This window comes from Triticum aestivum, chromosome 3A, assembly GCF_018294505.1.
Source record: "Triticum aestivum cultivar Chinese Spring chromosome 3A, IWGSC CS RefSeq v2.1, whole genome shotgun sequence".
Taxonomy (NCBI): Eukaryota; Viridiplantae; Streptophyta; class Magnoliopsida; order Poales; family Poaceae; genus Triticum; species Triticum aestivum.
The window spans coordinates 550,103,984-550,125,833 of NC_057800.1; the positions used below are offsets into that span (position 1 = coordinate 550,103,984).

The 21,850-nt window shown below is 47.4% G+C and overlaps 2 protein-coding genes across 6 annotated transcripts; one reads left to right on the plus strand and one right to left on the minus strand.

The window, feature by feature from the left end:
* The first annotated feature begins 6,801 nt into the window (after positions 1-6,801).
* LOC123062159 (probable indole-3-acetic acid-amido synthetase GH3.2) lies at positions 6,802-10,724 on the plus strand. Its single transcript, XM_044485526.1, has 3 exons — positions 6,802-7,274; positions 7,452-7,553; positions 8,943-10,724. The coding sequence occupies exons 1-3, from the start codon at positions 6,925-6,927 to the stop codon at positions 10,324-10,326; spliced, it is 1,836 nt and encodes a 611-aa protein (XP_044341461.1). The 5' UTR covers positions 6,802-6,924; the 3' UTR covers positions 10,327-10,724.
* Positions 10,725-11,282: 558 nt separating this feature from the next.
* On the minus strand, positions 11,283-18,666 carry LOC123062160 (formamidase). Of its 5 annotated transcripts, XM_044485528.1 has the most exons (9): positions 16,890-17,101; positions 15,972-16,155; positions 15,546-15,850; positions 15,199-15,436; positions 14,939-15,129; positions 13,536-13,771; positions 12,653-12,896; positions 12,454-12,561; positions 11,283-11,638 (listed from the first exon to the last, which is right to left on the minus strand). In XM_044485528.1, the coding sequence occupies exons 3-9, from the start codon at positions 15,762-15,764 to the stop codon at positions 11,573-11,575; spliced, it is 1,302 nt and encodes a 433-aa protein (XP_044341463.1). In that variant the 5' UTR covers positions 15,765-15,850; positions 15,972-16,155; positions 16,890-17,101; the 3' UTR covers positions 11,283-11,572. The 5 variants fall into 5 exon arrangements, 3 of the variants coding, with proteins under 3 accessions (XP_044341463.1, XP_044341464.1, XP_044341462.1); XM_044485529.1 differs by lacking the exon at positions 15,972-16,155 and having other exon boundaries at positions 15,546-15,820; positions 16,890-17,159; XM_044485527.1 differs by lacking the exon at positions 15,972-16,155 and having other exon boundaries at positions 15,546-15,971; positions 16,890-17,116.
* Positions 18,667-21,850: the final 3,184 nt, after the last annotated feature.

The window sequence follows — 21,850 nt, forward strand, 5'->3', positions numbered from 1 at the left end:
CCCCCGTGTGAGTCATTCTCCAGCCAGATCCGATCGGATGTGGTGCTACGGGCCAGTGTGCATCAGCCTCTCTATTGGATGTGGACCGCGACGTCAAGGTGTTGGCCTTACGTGTGTGCGGTGGCTGGCCGGCGGCGCTATGGTCTAGGACTTGGTGGTGGAGATCCAGATCAGATCGACCGGATGGTGGTCATTGCAAATTGTATTTCCGCGACTTCCTACAGCTCCACGATGGTGGTCGTCATCGAAAGATCTTTGGGAGGGTTCATCTCCCTTGATCCGGTGGTTGACTTCGACGGTGAGATATGAATCATGGACGATGGCTTGGTGCAAAGGGATGGTTGTGCAGTGGCGGGGGTCACATCGCATGTAGCTGTTGGGATCCCGGAAAAGTGGTGGTGACAACACATGAGTGAATTCAATGGTGGTTCTACTCAAGCACCCGGTTCCGAGCTCTGGGGTGAAAGCCTAGGTCAGACCTGAGCGGTTATACCTGGCAATAGTGATGTTTTTCTTACATTGTTACCTTGTTGAAGGCATTGATCGGAGTGGCGGCGGTTCTTGAGTGTTGCTCCCTTCTGAAGGTGTTGTTGTTGAAGAATCTCATCGTTCATATGAAGTTATGAGATGGTTGGTGCAGATAAGGTCATTGTTGGCAGATCTGATCGCTTTGTGGTTATTTTCTTTTTTCCTCGCCTATGCATAGCTTTAATCTTATGTAACTTCACTAGTTGCCAGCGTGTGTGGGTTGGTGTTAACTGTGTGCATCCTAGTAATGCATAGGTCGGGTGTGTGCCCGTTGTGTTATGTATCTTCTTGGTGTTTTATTTTGAGACAATAAAATCACCCTTTGTCGGAAAAAGTTTGTTAATTCTACACATGGATAGAAGTGTGGGATATCTTAGGTTGCATTGCCTCAAAACAATTTTGGTGTAAGCCAAATTTGATAGAATAAGAAAGGAGAAAGGGGAAGGAGCGTCGAGGCTGAGATGGGGGCGACTCGGGTAATTATGGAGTGCCCGACGAGACCAAGCTTGGTGGCAGAGGCAAGAAAATAGGCTAGCTCTTATCACCGCTCTGATTAGATAGCTACCTCGCCAGAGGCGGGGGGGATGGGGCGAGCGGAGGCGTCACAACCGGAGCCCTATGAGGTAGGCGACTGATCGGGTTGAGGGAGAGGAGGAGGCCGAGAGAAAGAAGACAACGCTCAAGTGCTGATTGAAATCCAATGGTTAGAAGAATCAAATTAAAAATATATTGAAGGTGAGTTTGGGATTGTACCTTCTACCTGGCCCACCCTCTCCCTCAATCCACTTTAATAGTTTATTAAAGACTAGCACTAATGCCCGTGCATTGCAACTGGAGACATTGTTACATGTATTATGTGTCCACTTATTTCCATATGTCCCACTCCACTGTCCTTCTTCTCTCCCTGAGAGAGCTCCTCTAGTACCCGGACAACGAGGTTCTTCGCATTCATCAATGCAGTCCTTCGTCCACCTTCTGTCTAATTACGCACCACTTACTGAATCTAAATATGCACAATGTGCAACCTCCTTTAATTATGAAGCAAGTCATTTAATTGTGCACCACTTAATTATCCCGCATAGGACGACATATTCAATTCTTCCTTTAGCGGGACTCATTCTCTTCTTCTCACGTCATTATCCTCATCCTCCGCCTATTGATTGTCAAGCCGACTTATTGAGTTGACTGATAATAGGTAAATCCAAGAAGTATATAAATTGATGGTTTTGGCTCTAAGGGATGAGGTGATACTATTTTTAGTGATAACAGGAAGAGCCGGTTTATTGAGTTGACGGTTTTTTTTAGACCCAACACGGCAAGCATTGTGTAATTGCAATCGACCTACTCGGAGTGTAGTTTACAAAGAAGACGCTAATTTATTTATTTTCCTGCAACCTAATTGAAGGAAAGTGTGAAGCCGGTCGTCACGGGAGAAAATAATTTATATGATGAACGGACCAAAAATTCAGAGAAATGCATCTTGTTTTATTAGTAAAAAATAGGCATAGATAGATATATCCCTAAATAAGGTATAGATAGATATATAGATATAAATAGAACGCTGATAAGTGACACACGCGTGGCATGAACACATACACATGGCAATTCCGAACGTTTTTTATGACACGCTTAGTGGCGCGAGGATGGTAACTTTAGTAGTCAAGCATGGTAACTTTCTTTTTGAATGGCAAGTTACAGTTTTTCTATGAGTTCATTTTTCTTTTCAGATTGCAACTTTAGTTATAAAAAATGTCAGGGCAGGATTGTTTCGTATCACTCGTATGGCGCTTATCATTTGGATATAAATATAGATATAGATACCCGTAAATAAGAAGATATAATATAGATATAGAGGTATTAGAACATCTCCAACAACCGCGCTAAACAAGCGCCGCGCCGCAAATTTGGCCATTTTAGCGCGCGCGCAACCCGCCGGGTGTCTCCAGCGGCGCGCAATAACCACGTGCGCGGTATAAGGAGTTGGGCGCGCTGTCCGATTCGCTATCTCGCATGGTGTATTTGGGGCGCCCGCTTCCGCGCGCGGCACACTCGAGCGCTCGCGCCGCACTCTCTTCTCTCCGCCTCCTACGCCCTGCGCGCCGGCGCCGGCGAACTGCACCCCATGGACGCACGCGCCGGCACCCCGCTCACCCCATCCTATAGCCGCGACCCGTCCACCGCCGCCGCAAACCCTAGCGTGGGAGGCGTTGGCCTCGCCTTCGCCGGAGCTCCTCCGACCATCGGCCTCGCGCGCGGCCTCTTCATGCCGCCGCGGATGACCTCGGCGGCGGGTGGCGTCGCGCCGCCCCCGCCCCGGGCCCCCCCCCCCCCCTCGAAGCTCCCCAATGCGGCGCGGCCGAAGAAGGGCAAGGCATCCGCGAAGAAGAACAAGGTGGCGAACGGCTCCGGCACCTCGAAGGCGAGGAGGAAGAAGCTTGCAGGGCGTGGGACGGGCGCGGCGGCTACCGAAGAGCCGGCAGCCGACGCGCACAACGTGTTCGACGAAATGCCCCCAAGGTAAAAAAAATCAACATTTCTTTTCTTGTTATTTTTTGAATGCATTCATATAGAAGCGTATTCACATTGTTCAAAAAACTTTGTAGTCTCAACGATGATGCATACATGTCAACTATGGGTGTTGGCTCCAATAATTCGCATTGGTCTCAAACCAATGACATGCATTTTGAAGACCATGAGTTCGAGGTGGACGAGGAGGGTGAGGGCATTGTCGATGCGCCAAAAGAAAGAGCGGGCAATTACACCAACACCGATGACATCTTACTATGCAATACTTGGTTGCAAGTGTCGAGGGATCCATCCGTTGGAGGTGATCAAAGTAGAGATGATTATTGGGGGCGGATGAAAGAACACTATGATGTTCACAACATGAGTGGAATTGACCGCTCCGAGAGATCACTTCAGTCCCGGTGGTCGACAATCAACTCGGATTGTCAAAGGTGGGCGGCTTGTCAAAAGGCAGTTGACAAGTTGAACCCAAGTGGCACAAATGAGGACGATAGAGTAAGTGGCATTTCCATACATGTTCATCATACTTGTTGTTGGTGTTCCAAGTGCTAACTTGCTTTGTTTTCATGTAGTACCACATTGCACAAAACTTGTTCAAAGAAGAGAAGAGGAAAACCAAGAAGGGGAAGATCAAGAAAGGAAGGGTCTTTACCTTGCCTCATTGCTATAACGTGTTGAAGGATGATAAGAAATGGAAGAAGTGTGAAAATTTGGATGATTTGAATTTGAGCAACAAACGCAAGCGAACAATTGAGTTGAATGATGATGAGGAGGAGGAGGAGGAGGAGGATGCATCAAGTGACGGCAAGAGAAGCCCCACACCCAACTCGGTTTCATACTCGAAGCTAAAACGACCGGATGGATGCAAGAAAGACGCAAAAGAAAAGAAGAAAAGGAAAGGAGATGATGAGCTCAAAAATGCTATGGAAGCTATTGTGAAGGCAAGAAAAGAAGCCAACAAGGTGAGGAAAATGGCAAGGAAACAAGATGCGGCGGCCGAGGAGAGGAGGGTGGTGGCCGAGGAGAGGAAGGTGGCTTTGGAGGAGAGGAAGGTGAGCAATGAGGAGCGAACAAGATTGTTTGAATGGGAGAAGCACTTGTTCTTTTTGGACACATGTAACCTCAATGAGGCGCAAAAGGAGTTTGTCAATCTTTCACGTGAAGAAGTCTCGATCCAAAAAAGAGCCATGGTTCGTGCAATGGGTGGCGGTGGCCTTGGCGCCATGGGTGGCATGGGTGGCTTCGGAGGTTCCGTGGGCGGTTTAGGTGCCATGGGAGGCATGGGTGACTTTGGAGCACCCCCCCCCCCCCCCCCCGACGCTATGGCCGCCATGGGAGGCATGAGTTTTGCTTCTTTCATGGGAGGCATGGGTGCACCTCCGGCCGCCATGGGCGGAATGTCTTTCGATGTGCCTCCTCACACACATTCCCATGAAGGTGCCGTTGAAGATCTTGCTAACACCGTCGGAGCTTCACGTGATGCGGTGCGCGATGAGGAGAGGGGGGAAGAATCATCTTCGGAGGAGGCAGAATCGTCTTCCGACGATGAGGACGAAGACGAGGAGGAGGATTGATGTGTCTTTCGTTTGTGTCTTGAACTTGGTTGGATGAACTTATGGGCATGATTTTGAACTTGTGGGCATGAACTTTTATTTATTAACTTGTTTGTGTGAAAATTTATGTGTCATGTTCATTGCATTTTGAATGTTTTCAAATTCATTTTGTGTCCAAAATTTCATATATGCAATGCCCCGGCGAGTCGCGTGCGCTGCATTTTTTGCGCGCTGCTGGGGCGGCGCGCGCTGCATTTTAGCGCGGCTGTTGGAGCCAGCGCTGACGGCCGCGCAAAATCAGGCGAACGGCGTGCAGCAAACTAGTTTTTAGTATGTGGCGCGTAGCGCGGCTGTTGAAGATGCTCTTAGAGGTTGTTTGGATAGGTGGAATATACATAATCCATTCTCTATAAACTAGGAAAACGGTTTAACACAACAAAATCCTGTTTGGCTATCATAACAAATTCATGGATATAGGATACTTGTTTCCCGTAAACCCAGAATTCCGGGTTTATGGAAAAACGTCTACTACTGATTTTTCTAAAAACGCGATTTGCATATTCTCAATACTCATCCAAAGAGGAGTCGTCGCGCTGCCATGGAGTTTATCCTCCATTATTCTAGTTGTGCAACGACCTTGGGGACCAGGAGGAGCGCCCGCCAAAGGCCTTGCCCGGAGTCGTTGAAGCCGAAGGAGACACGAGAAGTAGCCCGAGGCAAAGTCTATGAACGGGCGACGACCTCGGTGACCAGGAGAAGCTCCCGCCGGCGCCCGCGCGAAGTAGTGAAGGCCGGAAGGAAGGTGAGTAGTAGCCCGGGGCAGAGTACGTATTGTGGCGAAGATCTCGGCAACCAGAGGAAGCGCCCGCCGACGGCCGCTTGCAGAGTTGTGGAGGCCTGAAGCAAGGCGAGGAGCAGCGAGGGGTAGAGTCTATTCGGGAGCGGCAACCTCTGCAATCAGGGGAAGAGCCCTACCAGCGGCCGCACACGGAGTCGTGGTGGCCGGTGAGAAGGCGAGCAGCAGCCAGGGCCGAGATAGTGCCGGGGACGACGACCTCGCGGCCACCAGCGAAAGCGCCCACCTGCAGCCGCACGCCGACTCGTCAAGGCTCGAGGTCAGGCGAGATGCAATCCGACCACCATTGAAACCTCTCGCCGGGGCAGCGCTCTCAATCATGGTGGCCGGAGGGAAGGCGGGCAGAGGAGTCAGCCATGCTTGGGAAGATGTCATGCGTAATATACGACAGGTTTCCAAACAAAAAATTACAAAGGCCCAATTTATTACTTTCCCAACACAAACATGATTTTCCATAAACCTGTTATTCATAAAAATGGTATTAAAACGGGTTTTGCAAAAAATCTGCTAAAAGCTAGTTTTGTATATTCCCATGGCTAACGCCCGGTATCCAAACAACCCCTTAGATATCTCCACGGTACGGAGTCAATCTAAGAAGTGCGGCGCCACGTCCTCATCAAGACTGAAAAGTCTAGGAACAGATTTCCTCTCTAGCAAAGAAAGACAGAAAGACAGGAAATATGCGAAACGCAAGAGATAGATTAAGATGCTGGAAATTCTCAAAAAGAATAGATCAAGATGCTGGAAAACGTCAATATTCGCGTGGAAACTCGTAAAGACCGTCCGTTGCACCCCCAAATGGCTCGATCGGCCCACCCAAAGACAAGAAACCGCCCGTCTCTCCTTTCGGTCTCTGCTCACCCGCTCTTAGCTCAACTCGTTCTCATCGGATCGGACCGATCCATGGCGCGTCGACACCTATGCCCGGGCAGCAAAACCCCTGCCGCATTTTTCTATCCTATCGCCGCGTTAGTTTAATCGGAACGGTCGGGTAAATGCATGAGCCAGCCGGTAATCCAAAGCTAGCGAGACCATGGCGACAAGCGGAACCATCCAAGCCGAGCTTAGCCAGGGTTTGGTGTCTTCCAGCGCCTGAGTCGTGAGCGGCAATGGCCCCTGCCGGTCTCGCCGGCCGCGAGTCGCGTCGGGGGCCCCGCCGCCGTCCGACGTGGCCGACCGCGCGGCCCCACGTGCCCCCGCCGGGCTCGGCCAGGGACCTCCGCGTGGGCCACGCCTGCCTCCCGCGACGTCTGCATGGCTTCATCCCCTTCTCCGGTGCGCCGGCTCCCCTATATAAACCCTTCCAGCCTCCCGTAACCAACCGCCTCCTCACACACACTCCGCGAACCAAACCTTCCAGCCAGAGCAACAAGCCGGCAAGAAACACCCACCGACCCGCCCAGCAGCAGCAACAGAGCTCGGGCGACTCCCTTCCTTCCTTGCTCGCTAGCTCTGCGCGCCATGGCTCCGGCGACGGCGGACGCGGCGGGGGCGGCGGTGGGGGGTCGGGTGAAGACGGCGCTGGGGGTGGCGGCGTGCGAGCGGGACGCGGAGAAGCTGGAGCTGATCGAGCAGCTGACCAAGGGGTTCGACGACGAGCAGCAGAGGGTGCTGGCGGCGATCCTGGCGCGGAACAACGGCGCCGAGTACCTCCGCCGGCACGGCATGGAGGGGTGCACCGACCGCGAGTCCTTCAAGGCCCGCGTCCCCGTGGTGACCTACGAGGACCTGCGGCCGGAGATCGAGCGCATCGCCAACGGCGACCGCTCCAACATCATCTCCTCCCACCCCATCTCCGAGTTCTTGACCAGGCACCTCCCCCTCCTCCTTGCCCTTTGCGTGCTCCAGCCAGCCAGCCAGCCAGCCAGCCAGCACTGACTACTCCTCATTTAATTTCTCTTTGCTGGGTGAATGAATGAGTGGGCTGGCTGGCTGGCTGTTTCATATCGTAGTGGGCGGTAAATTGACGTTTTACTTAATTAATGCAGCTCGGGGACGTCAGCCGGGGAGAGGAAGCTAATGCCGACGATCGAGGATGAGCTGGACAGGAGGCAGATGCTCTACAGCCTCCTCATGCCCGTCATGAACCTGTGCGTGCTCTCTTCCTCTCTTCTTCTTACTGTCATCTACTTACTTATTCTTGCTTTAATTTGTCTTCTTCCTCACCTTAATTTGGTTGATTGCACCGACGACTGGATTAATATTAATGTCCGTTCGATCGACCGCTCGATCTGCATATCCAAATTAAGACTTACTAGAGATGCTAATCAAATCCTATATATATTATCACAATTACCACATCACCTAGTAATAAGTCTGTATACACGGCTGGGCTGGGGTTCAGTTAAGCTCCTGGCAAGCTAGCTACATACATACGTATGGCAATCAATCATGAAATGGTCTGTTACGCATGCTAAAAATAACGGAACGGAACAGAAGAGACATGATGGAGGTAGCCAGCAGTCATGCGTTTGTGGCCTGCTTCCCTCCTGACCTCACCCGGGGCTTGGCTAGGAAACGCGGCAACTGCTGCCTGCTGGGTCGAGGTCGCTCGCTCGCTAACTAATCATGCATCCACACCGGGCCTAAAATAATGTGTTTGTATCTTAGACGCCAGTGATGCCTTGGGCGATCCCTCTACTTTTTAGGCGCCAAGATTCCTCCCCTCCCCCTGGCCTCCACTATTTGTAAGCCTCTAACGGCCGGGCCGGCTAGGCTAGCTTCCTTCCTAGAATAACATAACATTGTGGCGTTTCAAAGTCCATCGCATGATGCCTGCGTGCGCACGCACGTAACCGGCCGGGCCGGGCCGTTGGAGTGGCAAGGCGACAAGTGCCATATCTTCCATGTCCCGCCAGAATAGGCCACTGCAGCGCATTCGGAGAGCGGACAGGACCCAACCAACTTGCGCATATATACATGTAAACACAGAGAGAGATATGCGCGCAGACTGCATGCGCAAAAACAAATCCGTTTGCTTCCGTGTGCACCGTTCCAATACAAACATTGTTGTATATTTATGCGCGGCGAAAAGAACGGTGCAACAACTGCGCACTGTGTGTATTGATCACTTGGTCAAATGCTCCATTTCTTCATATGTATATGGGTCGTGTTAACATCAACCGATCGATCGATCGTTACGCCGGTGCATATATGAATATGATGAGGATCCTTTCCGGATCAATGATTAGCACTAGCTGGCTAGCTAGCTAGCTAGGCGTGCATCAAATTCAAATTGGGGTGGTACAAAACACTTTCTAGCTACTCCCTCCGTTCCAAATTACTCGTCGCAGAAATGAGTGTATCTAGAACTAAAATACATCTAGATATATCCATACTTGCGACAAGTAATTCGAACGGATGAAGTAGATCAAAAAAATTGGGGTAAAATAAAATTAATGCAAAAAAAAAACATGATGGAGGAAGGAAGCATGGCATGCATGAGTGACTGATTGGACGAGAACGTGGCATGCATGCAGGTTCGTCCCGGGGCTGGACAAGGGCAAGGGGCTCTACTTCCTCTTCATCAAGTCGGAGACCAAGACGCCCGGCGGGCTGCCGGCGAGGCCGGTGCTGACCAGCTACTACAAGAGCGACCACTTCAAGTACCGCCCGTTCGACGCGTACCAGGTGTACACCAGCCCCACGGCGGCCATCCTCTGCACCGACTCCTTCCAGTCCATGTACTCGCAGATGCTGTGCGGCCTGCTGGTGCGCACCGAGGTGCTCCGCGTCGGCGCCGTCTTCGCGTCCGGCCTGCTCCGGGCCATCCGCTTCCTGCAGCTCCACTGGAAGGAGCTGGCCCGCGACATCGAGACCGGCACGCTCAGCGCCAAGGTGGCGGAGCCGTCCATCCGCGCCGCCGTGGCCGAGGTCCTGGAGCCCAACCCGGACCTCGCCGCGTTCGTGGCGGCGGAGTGCGGCAAGGACAACTGGGAGGGGATCATCACCAGGATGTGGCCCAACACCAGGTACCTGGACGTGATCGTGACGGGGGCCATGGCGCAGTACATCCCCACGCTCAAGTTCTACAGCGGGGGGCTCCCCATGGCGTGCACCATGTACGCCTCCTCCGAGTGCTACTTCGGGCTCAACCTCCGCCCCATGTGCGACCCGTCCGAGGTCTCCTACACCATCATGCCCAACATGGGCTACTTCGAGCTGATGCCGCACGACCCGGAGGCGCCGGCGCCGGCGGTGTCCAGGGACGACCCGCCGCCGCGGCTCGTGGACCTGGCCGACGCGGAGGTGGGGAAGGAGTACGAGCTGGTGATCACCACGTACGCCGGGCTGTGCCGGTACCGCGTGGGGGACATCCTGCAGGTGACCGGGTTCCACAACGCGGCGCCGCAGTTCAGGTTCGTGCGGCGCAAGAACGTGCTGCTCAGCATCGACTCGGACAAGACGGACGAGGCGGAGCTGCAGGCGGCGGTGGAGCGGGCGGCGAGGCTGCTGGCGCCCTACGGGGCGAGCATCGTGGAGTACACGAGCGAGGCGGACGCGACGACCATCCCGGGGCACTACGTGGTGTACTGGGAGCTGATGCTCAAGGGGTGCCGCGAGGCGCTGTGGCCGGAGGCGGCGGTGTTCGAGCGGTGCTGCCTGGAGATGGAGGAGGCGCTCAACTCGGTGTACCGGCAGGGGCGGAACGGCGACGCCATCGGGCCGCTGGAGATCCGGGTGGTGCGGGGCGGCACCTTCGAGGAGGTGATGGACTACGCCATCTCCCGGGGCGCCTCCATCAACCAGTACAAGGCGCCCCGCTGCGTCTCCTTCGGCCCCATCATCGAGCTGCTCAACTCCAGGGTGCTCTCCAAGCACTTCAGCCCCGCCTGCCCCAAGTACGGCCCGCCCAACAAGTGACCGCCAACCGTTTGATCGATCGGTCGACGGATTATGGCGTCGATCGGTCCGTCCGTCCGTCCGTCCATGGCATTCAGATTCAGCTAGCATACATACACTGCTGCTGCTGCTACTAGTCGATCTGTCTACTAAAATAATATGTTGTGTACTAGTACCTGTTTGTTTGTTGTGTCCTGTGTGACAATTCCTAGCTACTTTTAATTGCTGTTGGCTGGCTCGTCGTCCGGTACTTATTAGATTGTGCTAGTAGTTACATTACATGATGCAACTATGGATCTGTCGTGTCATTTCTTATGTGGAGTCAAGTCAAGTGGCGTGCGTTTGTAATGCTAAGTTGGAAACGTCATTCTTGGCCGAATGCACAATAGACCGGCCTTGTTGGGTATCCATCCATCTCACCTTTCTTTGTTGACGTGCCTACATTACATACTCTATGTATGTTTTCTTCTCTCTGGTTCTGTTAAGAGGGAGCGACAGTATTCATCTCCAGCGGAGCATCGTCATACTACATACATACCCCTGAACAATATTCAGGTACTCCTCTTCTTTCAGGAATCACAATTATTACATTACATGCATGTCTGTCTGTTGTTGACTTAATTGATTGTACTATGGTACTATGTTAATGTTACATCACTCATTTTTACTATATTTTTACAATATGATTCCTTTAGTTAAAAGAAATAAGGATAGGGCCACAACTTCCCGCTCCCAACTTCAGACAGAACTTCTAACTCCTTGTGGTTGCTCTCAATTCTGAAATAATATAACTCTAAACTTGTCTCAACCTACTATAAGTTGCATACAGATACAGAAGACAAATAAGAGAGTGGGACGCCGTGATTGTAATGTAACTTCTCACATGTTGACTGGGAAAAAAAAATTCCCCATGTACACTTGCCATTTTGCACATTTCAAGTTCACAACACATTTCCTAAGGGCTAGAAGAGCAGCAATTTATTGGAAGCGTGGCACAATTTCAATTTCAATAGTAATAATAAGCAAAATGTCTCCATGACCTACATATAAAAACTTTGCAGCAATATAGAAAATATGCATATAGGTGTCTTCTAAATTATCAAGCATCAGGAAACAAGAAACCCCATATTACAACTACGGGTCCACATTCCATGTTGCACATTACATAGATGGTTGTGAGAATACCAAAGATGATTATTCAGATTTATTATTAGATATTCTAAACATGATCTTTGGCCTTGTGTTGCAGCAGGTGTCCACTGCACCTTCATCTCAGAACATCTGGAAGTCTTCTCAATTTTGGTCCATGCCCCAGGCGTTTTGGCTTTATATCCTATGTTAAATAATTGAAATGTCATGCACTGGAGTTCAAAATTAAAATAGCCATAATATTCAAAATGCCTAAGAATGAAGGGGATACTCATGAGTCACAATCTGCCCATTATAACTAGAAGCCCCTTTAAAAATAAACTGAATAAGGGTGGACCTATAGAAGGGTTAGCTACAATTTACCAAGAAAATAACCAGAAACTGGCCAAGATTAATCACAAGTAGACAGATTCGATATGTCCACAATGAAAATTCAATTTGTCTGTGTGCGTTACTTTGCAAACCTCTGGAAGTAGTATTTGCGTACAGATATAATGATCTACCTCTACTTGACCTTAACTGTGACTGTCTGATCTAATCCAGATTGGTTTATAAGAAATAACTTTATGATGCAAACCACCAAACAAGTGCAACCAAGTTAACTAAGACAATTTAAGCAAGTGGAGAAAGAAACATGGATAGTCTATATACCTATATACTACCCCTACATCTGCCTATTACTGATAAGACTCACATTTTCAGGGAGTAACTAGGCACATATTTACAATGCTTTTGGTTTAAACCTAGCAGTATCGATATTGATCTGATGTGATATATAAAACGTACACACATATGTCTGCTAGTAGTTGTCAATGGGAACCACTTTTTGGTTTCTCCAATCAAATGTCTTAAGCTAGATACAAGATCAACACCAAAGGCATCAATCACAACCTTGTCGCTCTGTTCTTATTAAGAACATGAAAAAAAGCACATCAATAAATAAAATGCACATCCTTTAAAATGTCCAGAAAACAGTTTGTTGGGGCTATTGCAGGATACCTGGTCGAATATTGCTGTAGGGATCGCAAGTGTCGCCACTGCATTAGGGGCGTCTACTATTCCAGATATCCTACCCTCACATGGACAGCATGACAGTAAAAGATAGACCTGCATATAACCCAATGTTAATACTGTAACTTTTTAAGATAATGTTCTTCTAACATGATACTTGCAGGATGACAGTAAACATACTGCCTACCTGCTCCTTGGAGTACCCAAATCTGGAAAGATACTCAATGGCATTGAGGACTGCACGCTTGTACGCAACTGATGCATCAAGGAAATGCTGTTTCCCCGACTCATCAACACTGATGCCTTCAAAGACTAACCATTCTGAGAAACGTGGCTCCACCGGACCTATCTCAAAGATAGGATTCACATGAAGTGGTGTAGGACCAACAGGAGTCAAGTATTCCTTCATCCCACCTCTTATGATCTCACACCTGCACAAAATGTGAAGGTGAAATTAGTGGAATTTCAGAAGCACCGCACGAGAAGTAAAATCGCATGGACAGATTTTGTTATCTAACCAGCAAATTCAGCAACTCCTGCAAAATTGTTGAACTGCGAGTTGCAATTTATTAGGTACGATATGAATTGCCAGTGTGGTTAGAAATAAGCAATGCTCTAGCGGAGGAGTCTGATCACACGAGTAATGCACTATGCCACAGAAGCATCAGCCTAAAAATGCCATGAAGACACGACGCACTAAACCAGTGTGGTGAGCCTGTAGGCCTTGTGGCGTAGGCGTAGCGTAATACAGCTTGATCCAATGAATACATCTTCTATGCTTCTATCTCCATCTGTTTATCTCTGCCCATCTGAATCTGACAAGTTTCAAACAAGCAGCTATGGAGATGCTTCCTGCTACTGTGCCGGTCTAGTTTCTTGATAAAGAATGGTGAAACCTAATGATGGGAGGTTCTCTCACATAATGGATCTGGGCTGTTGTGACTGGTTCTTTTGGTCGACTCTTGGAGTAAGAGGTCCAGCAAACAACCATGAGATACCAGATGCGTTTAAATAAAAGCTACTAAATGTAACAAGTATTGAAAAGTGTAGACAAGGACAAAGGCAATTACTTTAGCTCAAGGAATCCACTCATTTCTATTGCTCCGCAAAATGAGACTTCACCATCACCTTGGGAGAAGTGCATATCACCAGTACTCAGATTTGCTCCGTCAACAAATACTGGTAGATAAACTTTGGAACCTCTGCTTAGATTCTTTATGTCACAATTCCCCCCATTCTCTCTTCCAGGAATAGTTCTTGCTGCTTCATTTGCAATTTTTTGCCATTCAGCAGTCCCTTCTTGAATCTGCAAACATTGCATGCATTGTCAACATATCTATTTAACCATATACTCCCTCCGTTCCTAAATGTAAGTCTTTTTAGAGATTTCAATAAGGTTTGCATACGGATGTATATAGACATATTTTAGAGTGTAGATTCACTCATTTTGCTCCATATGTAGTCCGCATTGGAATCTCTAAAAAGACTTATATTTAGGAACGGAGGGACATTTAAACAAAGTATCGATGAACACAGGACTTGAGATTTCAGATTGCGAGTTTTACGAACCTGACCAATGAATCTGATTTTTTTTTCCTGGCTGGTAATTTATATTTTGGGAGTATAATATGTTCGGTCTACCTATGTGGTGGCGATATTCTTGGCAAGATCATTCCTATATACACTCCTGCTGTTGTATGGAAGCTTACAGTACCTACATGAATCAACATTTCCTTCTGGCTCATGGCTAACAACATGCGTCAGGTCAATGACATCAGTTATGAACTTTTTCCGACTTGTTCTTTGACTGTGTGGTTGTTAGACAGACCTGGCCTGCCACCTATTTAAAGTTTATTAGAGATTGTCTCATGTAACTTGGCTGTATTATGGAGTTTATGGAAGCTAAGGAATGATATGTGTTTAAAGGGGTGCTGAGGAGCATGCTGCATGGACAAACTCGATGCAGTGATGGAAACTTCTATGCAACAATACGCAATCTCAGCTGATAGATCGCTGCATTTTTCTGGTGAAGAAGTGAGGTGAACAAATAAGGATCGCCTTGAGGGATCAAATGGCATGCCAATGATGATTCAGTTTCCAGGTGATAAAGTTGACTATTTTTGAGCTATGTGCTGTGGTCATCTCTGTTCACCGTCCGACAAAAACGTTTACGAGTATAAAACATTATGTTATTTTCCAAGTGGTGCCTGGACACCTTAAACTTCAATGAAGCGCAGATAAATCTGTCTGCCCCTGAGGTCCTTCACATTGTAAAATTAATGCCGATTTCATTAATGAAAGGAAGGAAGGAAGGAAGGAGGCCCCTGTTCTTTAACACAAATAGCTTATATCTCCTAGATTAATATCTGCGTGTAAAACAGTTGTACTGGAATTCTGAGCCACATAAGAAGATAAACTACTAATTATAAGTACTGCAGTTAAAGTGAACCATTCATGAGGCAGCACACCGTACCTTTCCAAGTAAGCAGTTGTCAGAAGTTGGTAAGCTAGCAAGGGGTCTCTGATGTAGAACTTCGCACAGTTTCAGAGACTCGTGACCTGTCTCGATCAATTTTCTTTCCCTGTCGTTCCATATATTAAGAAGTTCAACTGATGGTGCAGTTCCCACTATACCAGGATGAGTTAATCCCGGAAACCGGACACCTGGTATGCAGAAATGGAACTACTGAACGATCTAAAGCTGAAACGCTTCATTCACACAAGAACTTTTACCTGGTATCTGAGGGGAGTATGCATAAATTCCTTCAAAATACCAAATGGCTTTTCTTGCACTTGGGAAGTGCTCGGTTAAGAACCCGCCTCCATTATCCTTTTCGAATATTCCAGTATAACCCCACTCGTCACCAGGGAGCGGACCGAGGTTGCAGATCTCTACGGCAAGAAGATCACCAGGTGAAGCTGGAACCCCTTCAGCATCGACTATTCTAAGGGGGCCACTGAGATAATGAGTCTGTAGAAAACACATATTCAGTTTGGCACAAGACTTGCTTTTGATGAGAAATACTACAATGAAGTGCACATAAAACAACATCTCTTCCATAAAAAAATTGCATACTTACAATTGTGAGGTCCAGAAATTTGATATCATCTGCAGAGTCATCATCTCTAACCCGTCCTCCAGTCCAATCGACCATCTCAACACGGAATAATTCCCCTTCAGTTACATCAGCAACAGGAGGGATATCCGGATGCCAGCGGTTATGGAGACAAACCTTCTGCTCCCATGGCTTCTTCTTCACATCTATGGGCACCACAAGTCTGGGAGTCAGCGGAGCCATGTTTTGTTATGTACCTTCAGGGCTTCATCCTTTTGTAAGCTCTGTGCAGCTTTATACTGGCAACATATCTACTTTTATGAGTCACACTGGAACCAAACGAGCAAAGACAGAAAAATCCAGGGAAGACAACATTTTAGATATGCATCCACTTTGAAAGCACGCCGAAACATGAATGGTGGTGTTTCCAAGGATTAGACACATCTTTACCTAGCAATAATAGAGTAACTGGGTCACCATCAAGTAACAGTTTTCCAGCTGGTCCCTCAAATCTCTATAGGCCACTCAGAGCTAAGAAAATGAGATATGTTCTTGTCCAGAGCGGTACCAACCAACTTGTGTTGTCGTATTCATTTGTATTTTTCACAGGCTGCGTCATGGATGACTTATGCTACTGAGGATGCACATAGTTAGCTTTTATGGCAGTATTAAAATATTAATCTCAAGATGCATCCCGTCACAAATTGCAGAAGCCCTTAATTAGGAAATTGTGTCTCCTGCACCAAATCTATTTTACTAGCACTCCAGTTCAGAATAAGTAACATTTCGGAAATCTACATGGTCTTCAAGATGTAACTTTGACCACTAATTTCCACAATATGTATAAAACCAAGAAAATAATAATAAATTGGAAACCTTTTTAAGACAAATATGCAGATACGATTTTTCAGGTTTTCAGTCTAAGCATTTAAAATGGTATTGCTAGTCAAAGTTTTATTAGTTTGACTGAAGAGATAGTCAATTAGAAATGCCTTTGTTCAAAGAAGCAAAACTCTATAACTAATAATGGCAGTAAGTTACAACAATGCTCATTTTTGTTAGAGTGACGAGCAGCCTTGTAAACCTCAATATTACAATGGAGCCAAGGATGCAAATGTATTGTTTTTACAAATGAGCAACAAAAGTCCATTGCACGATTCAGATCGACAGCTCAAAGGTCGTGCTGCTTCTTTTTTCGTGCAAGGACCATAACCTGCAGGAGGCGTGTTTCCGAGAAAACTCAGAACTAAAGGATTTGTGAAATAAGAGTTAAAAGCTTTTCTTCTTTCCCCAAATATTAACATTTATTATGGATGACTATATGCACAACTATCAGCAGTAACTAACAAAGCTGTAGCCTTAACAAACCTTTTCACATCGAACCAAGCATGTGTGCCCCAAGCAATTCCAGTCTCATTGGCACCAATTCAACCATGATTTAGGAATCCCAGACGCATGTTTCTCAAATTCCTGCTCCCAAATCGATGTCCATGGTCTCAATTTCTCATCCTCACAACTTGGAGTGATAAGCAAGTTCTTGCTTCTCTACATGCACATCAATCCACCCTCCAATGTTCCTCATGAAACACATATAATTCATCAGTAATACGTTTCTTTGGCCTGTGTTACCGCACAAAAGATCCTTGGATCGGAAACATTGGCTTCGTGCTGCCAAATTTCGGTGACAACGGCCTGTCTCCTAACATCCTAAGGCTCCAGCCTGCATCCTTCCTCAATCCTTTCTTCTTCATCCACTGCAAGATCTCCTCAGCCTCCTGCCACCTCCCTGTCTCGGCATATAAATTTGATAACAGCACATAATGTGAAGCATTCTCAGGCTCTAACTCCACCAACCTTGTCATCACATGCTCACTCAATCGTGAGTCACCATGAGCCTTACAACCCCGCAACAGTAAGCCCCAGATGACTGCATTTGGCTGTGACATTGTCTCAACGACACTAAAAGCATCATCCAGGTGTCCAGAGCGACTAAGAATATCAACCATGCACCCGAAGTGCTTGATTCCAGGTCGAAACCCGTACTTTCCTTGTATGATCAGGTTAAATATTTTCCTCCCAATGTCAACAAACCCGGCATGGGCACATGCACAAAGAACAGAGATGAGCGTCACTGCATCTGGCCGGACACCATCAGCCTCCATCCTATAGAACCACTGAAGTGCCATTGTGCCATCCTGTGCAAGAGCAAGCGCTCCAATGATAGAGTTCCAGGTATAGACATTCCTCTCGGCCATTTCAGAGAATACACGAACCCCGTCGACGACATGTCCACACTTCCCATACATATCAACGAGTGCAGTGCCTAATATAACGTCCAGCTCCCATCCCTGCTTCTGCACGTACTCATGGATCCAAGCTCCAGTTTCGATGGCACCATGGGCCGCACATGCGCCAAGCGCGGCGACCATGGTGACACGGTTGGGGGCAACAGAAGCAGACAGCATCCGCCGGAATGTGGCGAGGGCGTTGAAGCTGCGGCCGCGATTCTTGTATGAGGTGATCATGGTGGTCCACGCGACAACGTCCGGTTGGGCCATTTCGTCGAACAGCTGCTCGGCGTGGGCCAGGCATGGGTCGCAGGCGGCGTAACGCGCGAGGAGGGCGTTGCGGACGTGGAGGTCGCGCGAGAAGCCGGACTTGGCCACCCGAGAATGCACGGCCCTCAGGTCGCGGAGGGAGGAAAGGGAGGTGAGGAGAAGCGGGAAGGTGTAGCGGTTGGGGCGGCCGCCGAGGCAGAGGAAGCGGCGGAAGAGCGGGAGCGGGGAGCAGCCGGGCGCAGGGTGGAGGGAGCGGAGGATGGAGTTGAACAGGAAGACGTGGGGGCGGGAGAGGGAGGCGAAGAGGGAGAGCGCGGGGGCGAGGTGGCGGAGGCGGCCGCAGGCGAGGAAGAAGGCGGAGACGACGGTGGTGGAGCGTAGGAGAGCGGGTTCGCGGAGGATGGCGCCGCGGAGGGGCGCGAGCGCGGTGGAGGAGGTGCAGGTGTTGATCGCGTGCAGCGTGCGCGTGACGGTGGGAGCCGGCGGCGCGGAGGACGGGCGGAGCGGCGGCGGCAGGCGGGCGGGCATAACGGCGGGGTGCGTGGTGGTTTTTCCGCTTCGCACCGTCGCACGTCCAAACAGAAATCCCGGCCCTTGGGGTCAAACCTGATCAGACAGGGGACCTCCTATACCGCGACCTGCGCGCTGGGAAAGAAGCGCGCGATCTTGGGTCAACCCAGGTGCGGGGCGGGGCTCCCCTGTTTTATATTTTTCGTTTAACTTTTTTGCTTCTTTATAGAAATTCGGGATTTCAAAAGAAGTTTAGAATTTCAAAAAATGTTCACTAATTCTAAGAAATGTTAAATGATTCATAAATATGTTCATAGTTTCCAAAAAAAGGAATATTTTTTAAGAATAAAATTTGAACTCTTCATGAATATTTTTTGCATTTGGTGAAAAAATTAAATTCCATGAATATTTTCTTAATTTGATGAACAAATTTTGATATGCTGAAAATTTTGAAAAAAATAATGAACTGTTTTTAATTTGGTGAACATTTTTTGAAGTCAATGAACATATTTTTTTTATTTAAAAAATGTTCGCCGACTTGAAAATGTTTGACTTTCAAGAAATTTTCAGCGATTTGAAAAATGTTTCCGGATGTCAAAAAATATTCATGAATTTGGAAAGAAAAAAGGATAAAGGATAAAATGTAAAAATTAAAAGAGAAAGGAAAAAAATAAAAGGAGAAAAATGAATGAAAAAACAAGAAAAAAACTGGTTTCCAAAACCGAAAATGAGTAGTTTGACCGGCCCAGGTGTACGCACCAAATAGGATCCCGTGTCAGATAGCCCGGCACGGCCCGGCCTGGATTAAACGTGCCAGGCACGGCACCGTGCCTGCCCGTGTGACAGGCCCACACACGGCACCTATAGTAAATGGGCCAGGCCATGTATTATTCAACCTATTGGGTTGTTTTGGTCCTATATTCAGCCGAGCTTTGCTACACCTAGAAAATAGTTTTGTCTCGAAAAAAAAACCTAGAAAATAGTTACGAAATTTAATATAAGGGATTAGTTGGCAGCTTTTGATTAGAGGGGAGGAGGTCCCACCTTGAAATTCAGGGGGGTGATGAGAGCAAGACATGTACCTACTCGTAAGACTACTCACAGTGGGGAGTAACTTAGAGTAGTAACATGCGTGTGTTACTACTCTATGTTACTACCTCCACAATGGATAGTAATATATGTGTTGTGTCATGCATCACTTCATTTATTAGGTTATAGACTCATCTCTTTCTTAATATGTGTGATGTTACAGTAACTAGCTATGTTACCACATGCCTCTCTTTCTTCATTAATTACATGTCACATCATCTATTTTGCCTAAATAAGTGTGATGTTACCACCTATGTTACTCCCACTGTGGATAGGACTACCCACAGTGGGAGTAACATAGGTGGTAACATCACACATATCTAGACAAAATAGATGATGTGGCAAGTAATAAATGAAGAAAGAGAGGCATGTAGTAACATAGCTTTTTGCAATAATGAAAATAATGCAAAAGTGCAAATAATTGAAAATATTAAAAAATGTTGGAGTAAATGCATTTTCCATGTTCTAAATATTGAAAATTTGTTTGTTTCCTGATTTTCACCGAATTTACAGTTTACAGTTTGTTTACACTGTCAAGTTTCAGTTTCAGTTACGAGTAAACTGTCAAATTTAAAGTTTACACTGACAAGTTTCAGTTTCAGTTAGGAGTAAACTGTCAAGTTTAAAATTTACACTCAGAAGTTTCAGTTTTAATTAGGTGTAAACTGTTAAGTTTAAAATTTACACTGTCAAGTTTCAGTTTCGGTTAGGAGTAAACTGTCAAGTTTCAGTTTCAGTTAGGAGTAAACTGTCAAGTTTAAAATTTACACTGTCAAGTTTACCGAAAAAGGCTCTAGCCCCGTTTTATAAATAAAGCAAACCACCAATGCCACAGAGTACCACAACAGAACACGCACGCCACACCCAGGTCTCACAACAAATAGTACAAATGGGGTTCCGCTGAGGGCACAGCCCAACACTGTCAAGTTTCAGTTTAAATTAGGAGTAAACTGTTAAGTTTAAAATTTACACTGTCAAGTTTCAGTTTCAGCATAAGGAGTACAACATTTTTATTCAGTTTCAGTTTGTTTCCGGTCAAGTTTAAAATTTACACTGTCAAGTTTAAGCATGTAAACTGAAAGTTTATTTAATCATGTTTAAGCAAGTTTAAACACTGACTAAATTTGTCATGATTCATACACTGACTAAACACTCACTAAATTTTTCATGATTCGTGTACTGACTAAATTTGTTTCAGCAAGTTTCACATGATTCATACTTGCAGGTTTCAGTATACAGCAAGCTTCAAAACCTGAATTTTAAGTTCAGCAAGTTGCAAACTACTCCAAGTATACAGTTACTAAATCATGTGAAAACTGATTTTAAAACCTGGAGCACTCCTTTTGTCTGAATATTGTTTCAGTTTCAAGTACTCCAAGTATACGCAATATTGTTGTATACTCCAAGTATACAGCAAGTTTAAAACCTGGAGTAACACATGATCCAAGTATACAGCAAGTTTCAGTTTCAATTTTAAAACTGAATTTTGTCGGTTGTTTCAGTTTCAGTTTGCAGTGGAGTAAAGTTACATTAGACATTGTATCTGCGCTTCGTCTTGTGGATCATCTTCCTCTACTCGATCATTAACTTCCTCTTGTGGATCATCCTTCTTCTGGATCTTCAGGTACATCATCCTTTTCAAAAATCCTCCTCCTCTTGTGGATGACTAAAGTTCAAATCAGGCATCATCATCCTCCTCTTGCCGGCGAACTGAATGTGCAGCAATCTGACTTGTGGTGGAGGTGCAAATGCAGGACGCTGGAACTGCAGGTGCTGCCCGGTCGCTGGAACTGCAGGTGCCTGCTGATGTGGCGAAGGAGCGCGGCTTGAGCCTGGAGGGCGAGCTGGTGGACGGCGAGCACGGGCTAGTCGCTGGATCGCGAGCACAGCCTCAGGCGCCTGGAGCGCAGGATGAGGAGAATATGGAGCGCGCTGGAGAAGGAGCTGCGACGAAGATGTAGCGCGCTGGAGAAGGAGCTGCGGGGAAGAAAGACATGTGCACGTCTAATTTGAACGATAGGGGGTGTAACAGCAAAGTTGACTTTGTGTACAAAAGTCTGTCTCCCGACGCGTCACTTGTTTCGTTACGGAGGGAATATCACACAGGTATAGGAGGACCTATCACAATTTACTACTCCCTCTGTCCTAAAATAAGAGGGTGTTTGCTTCCAG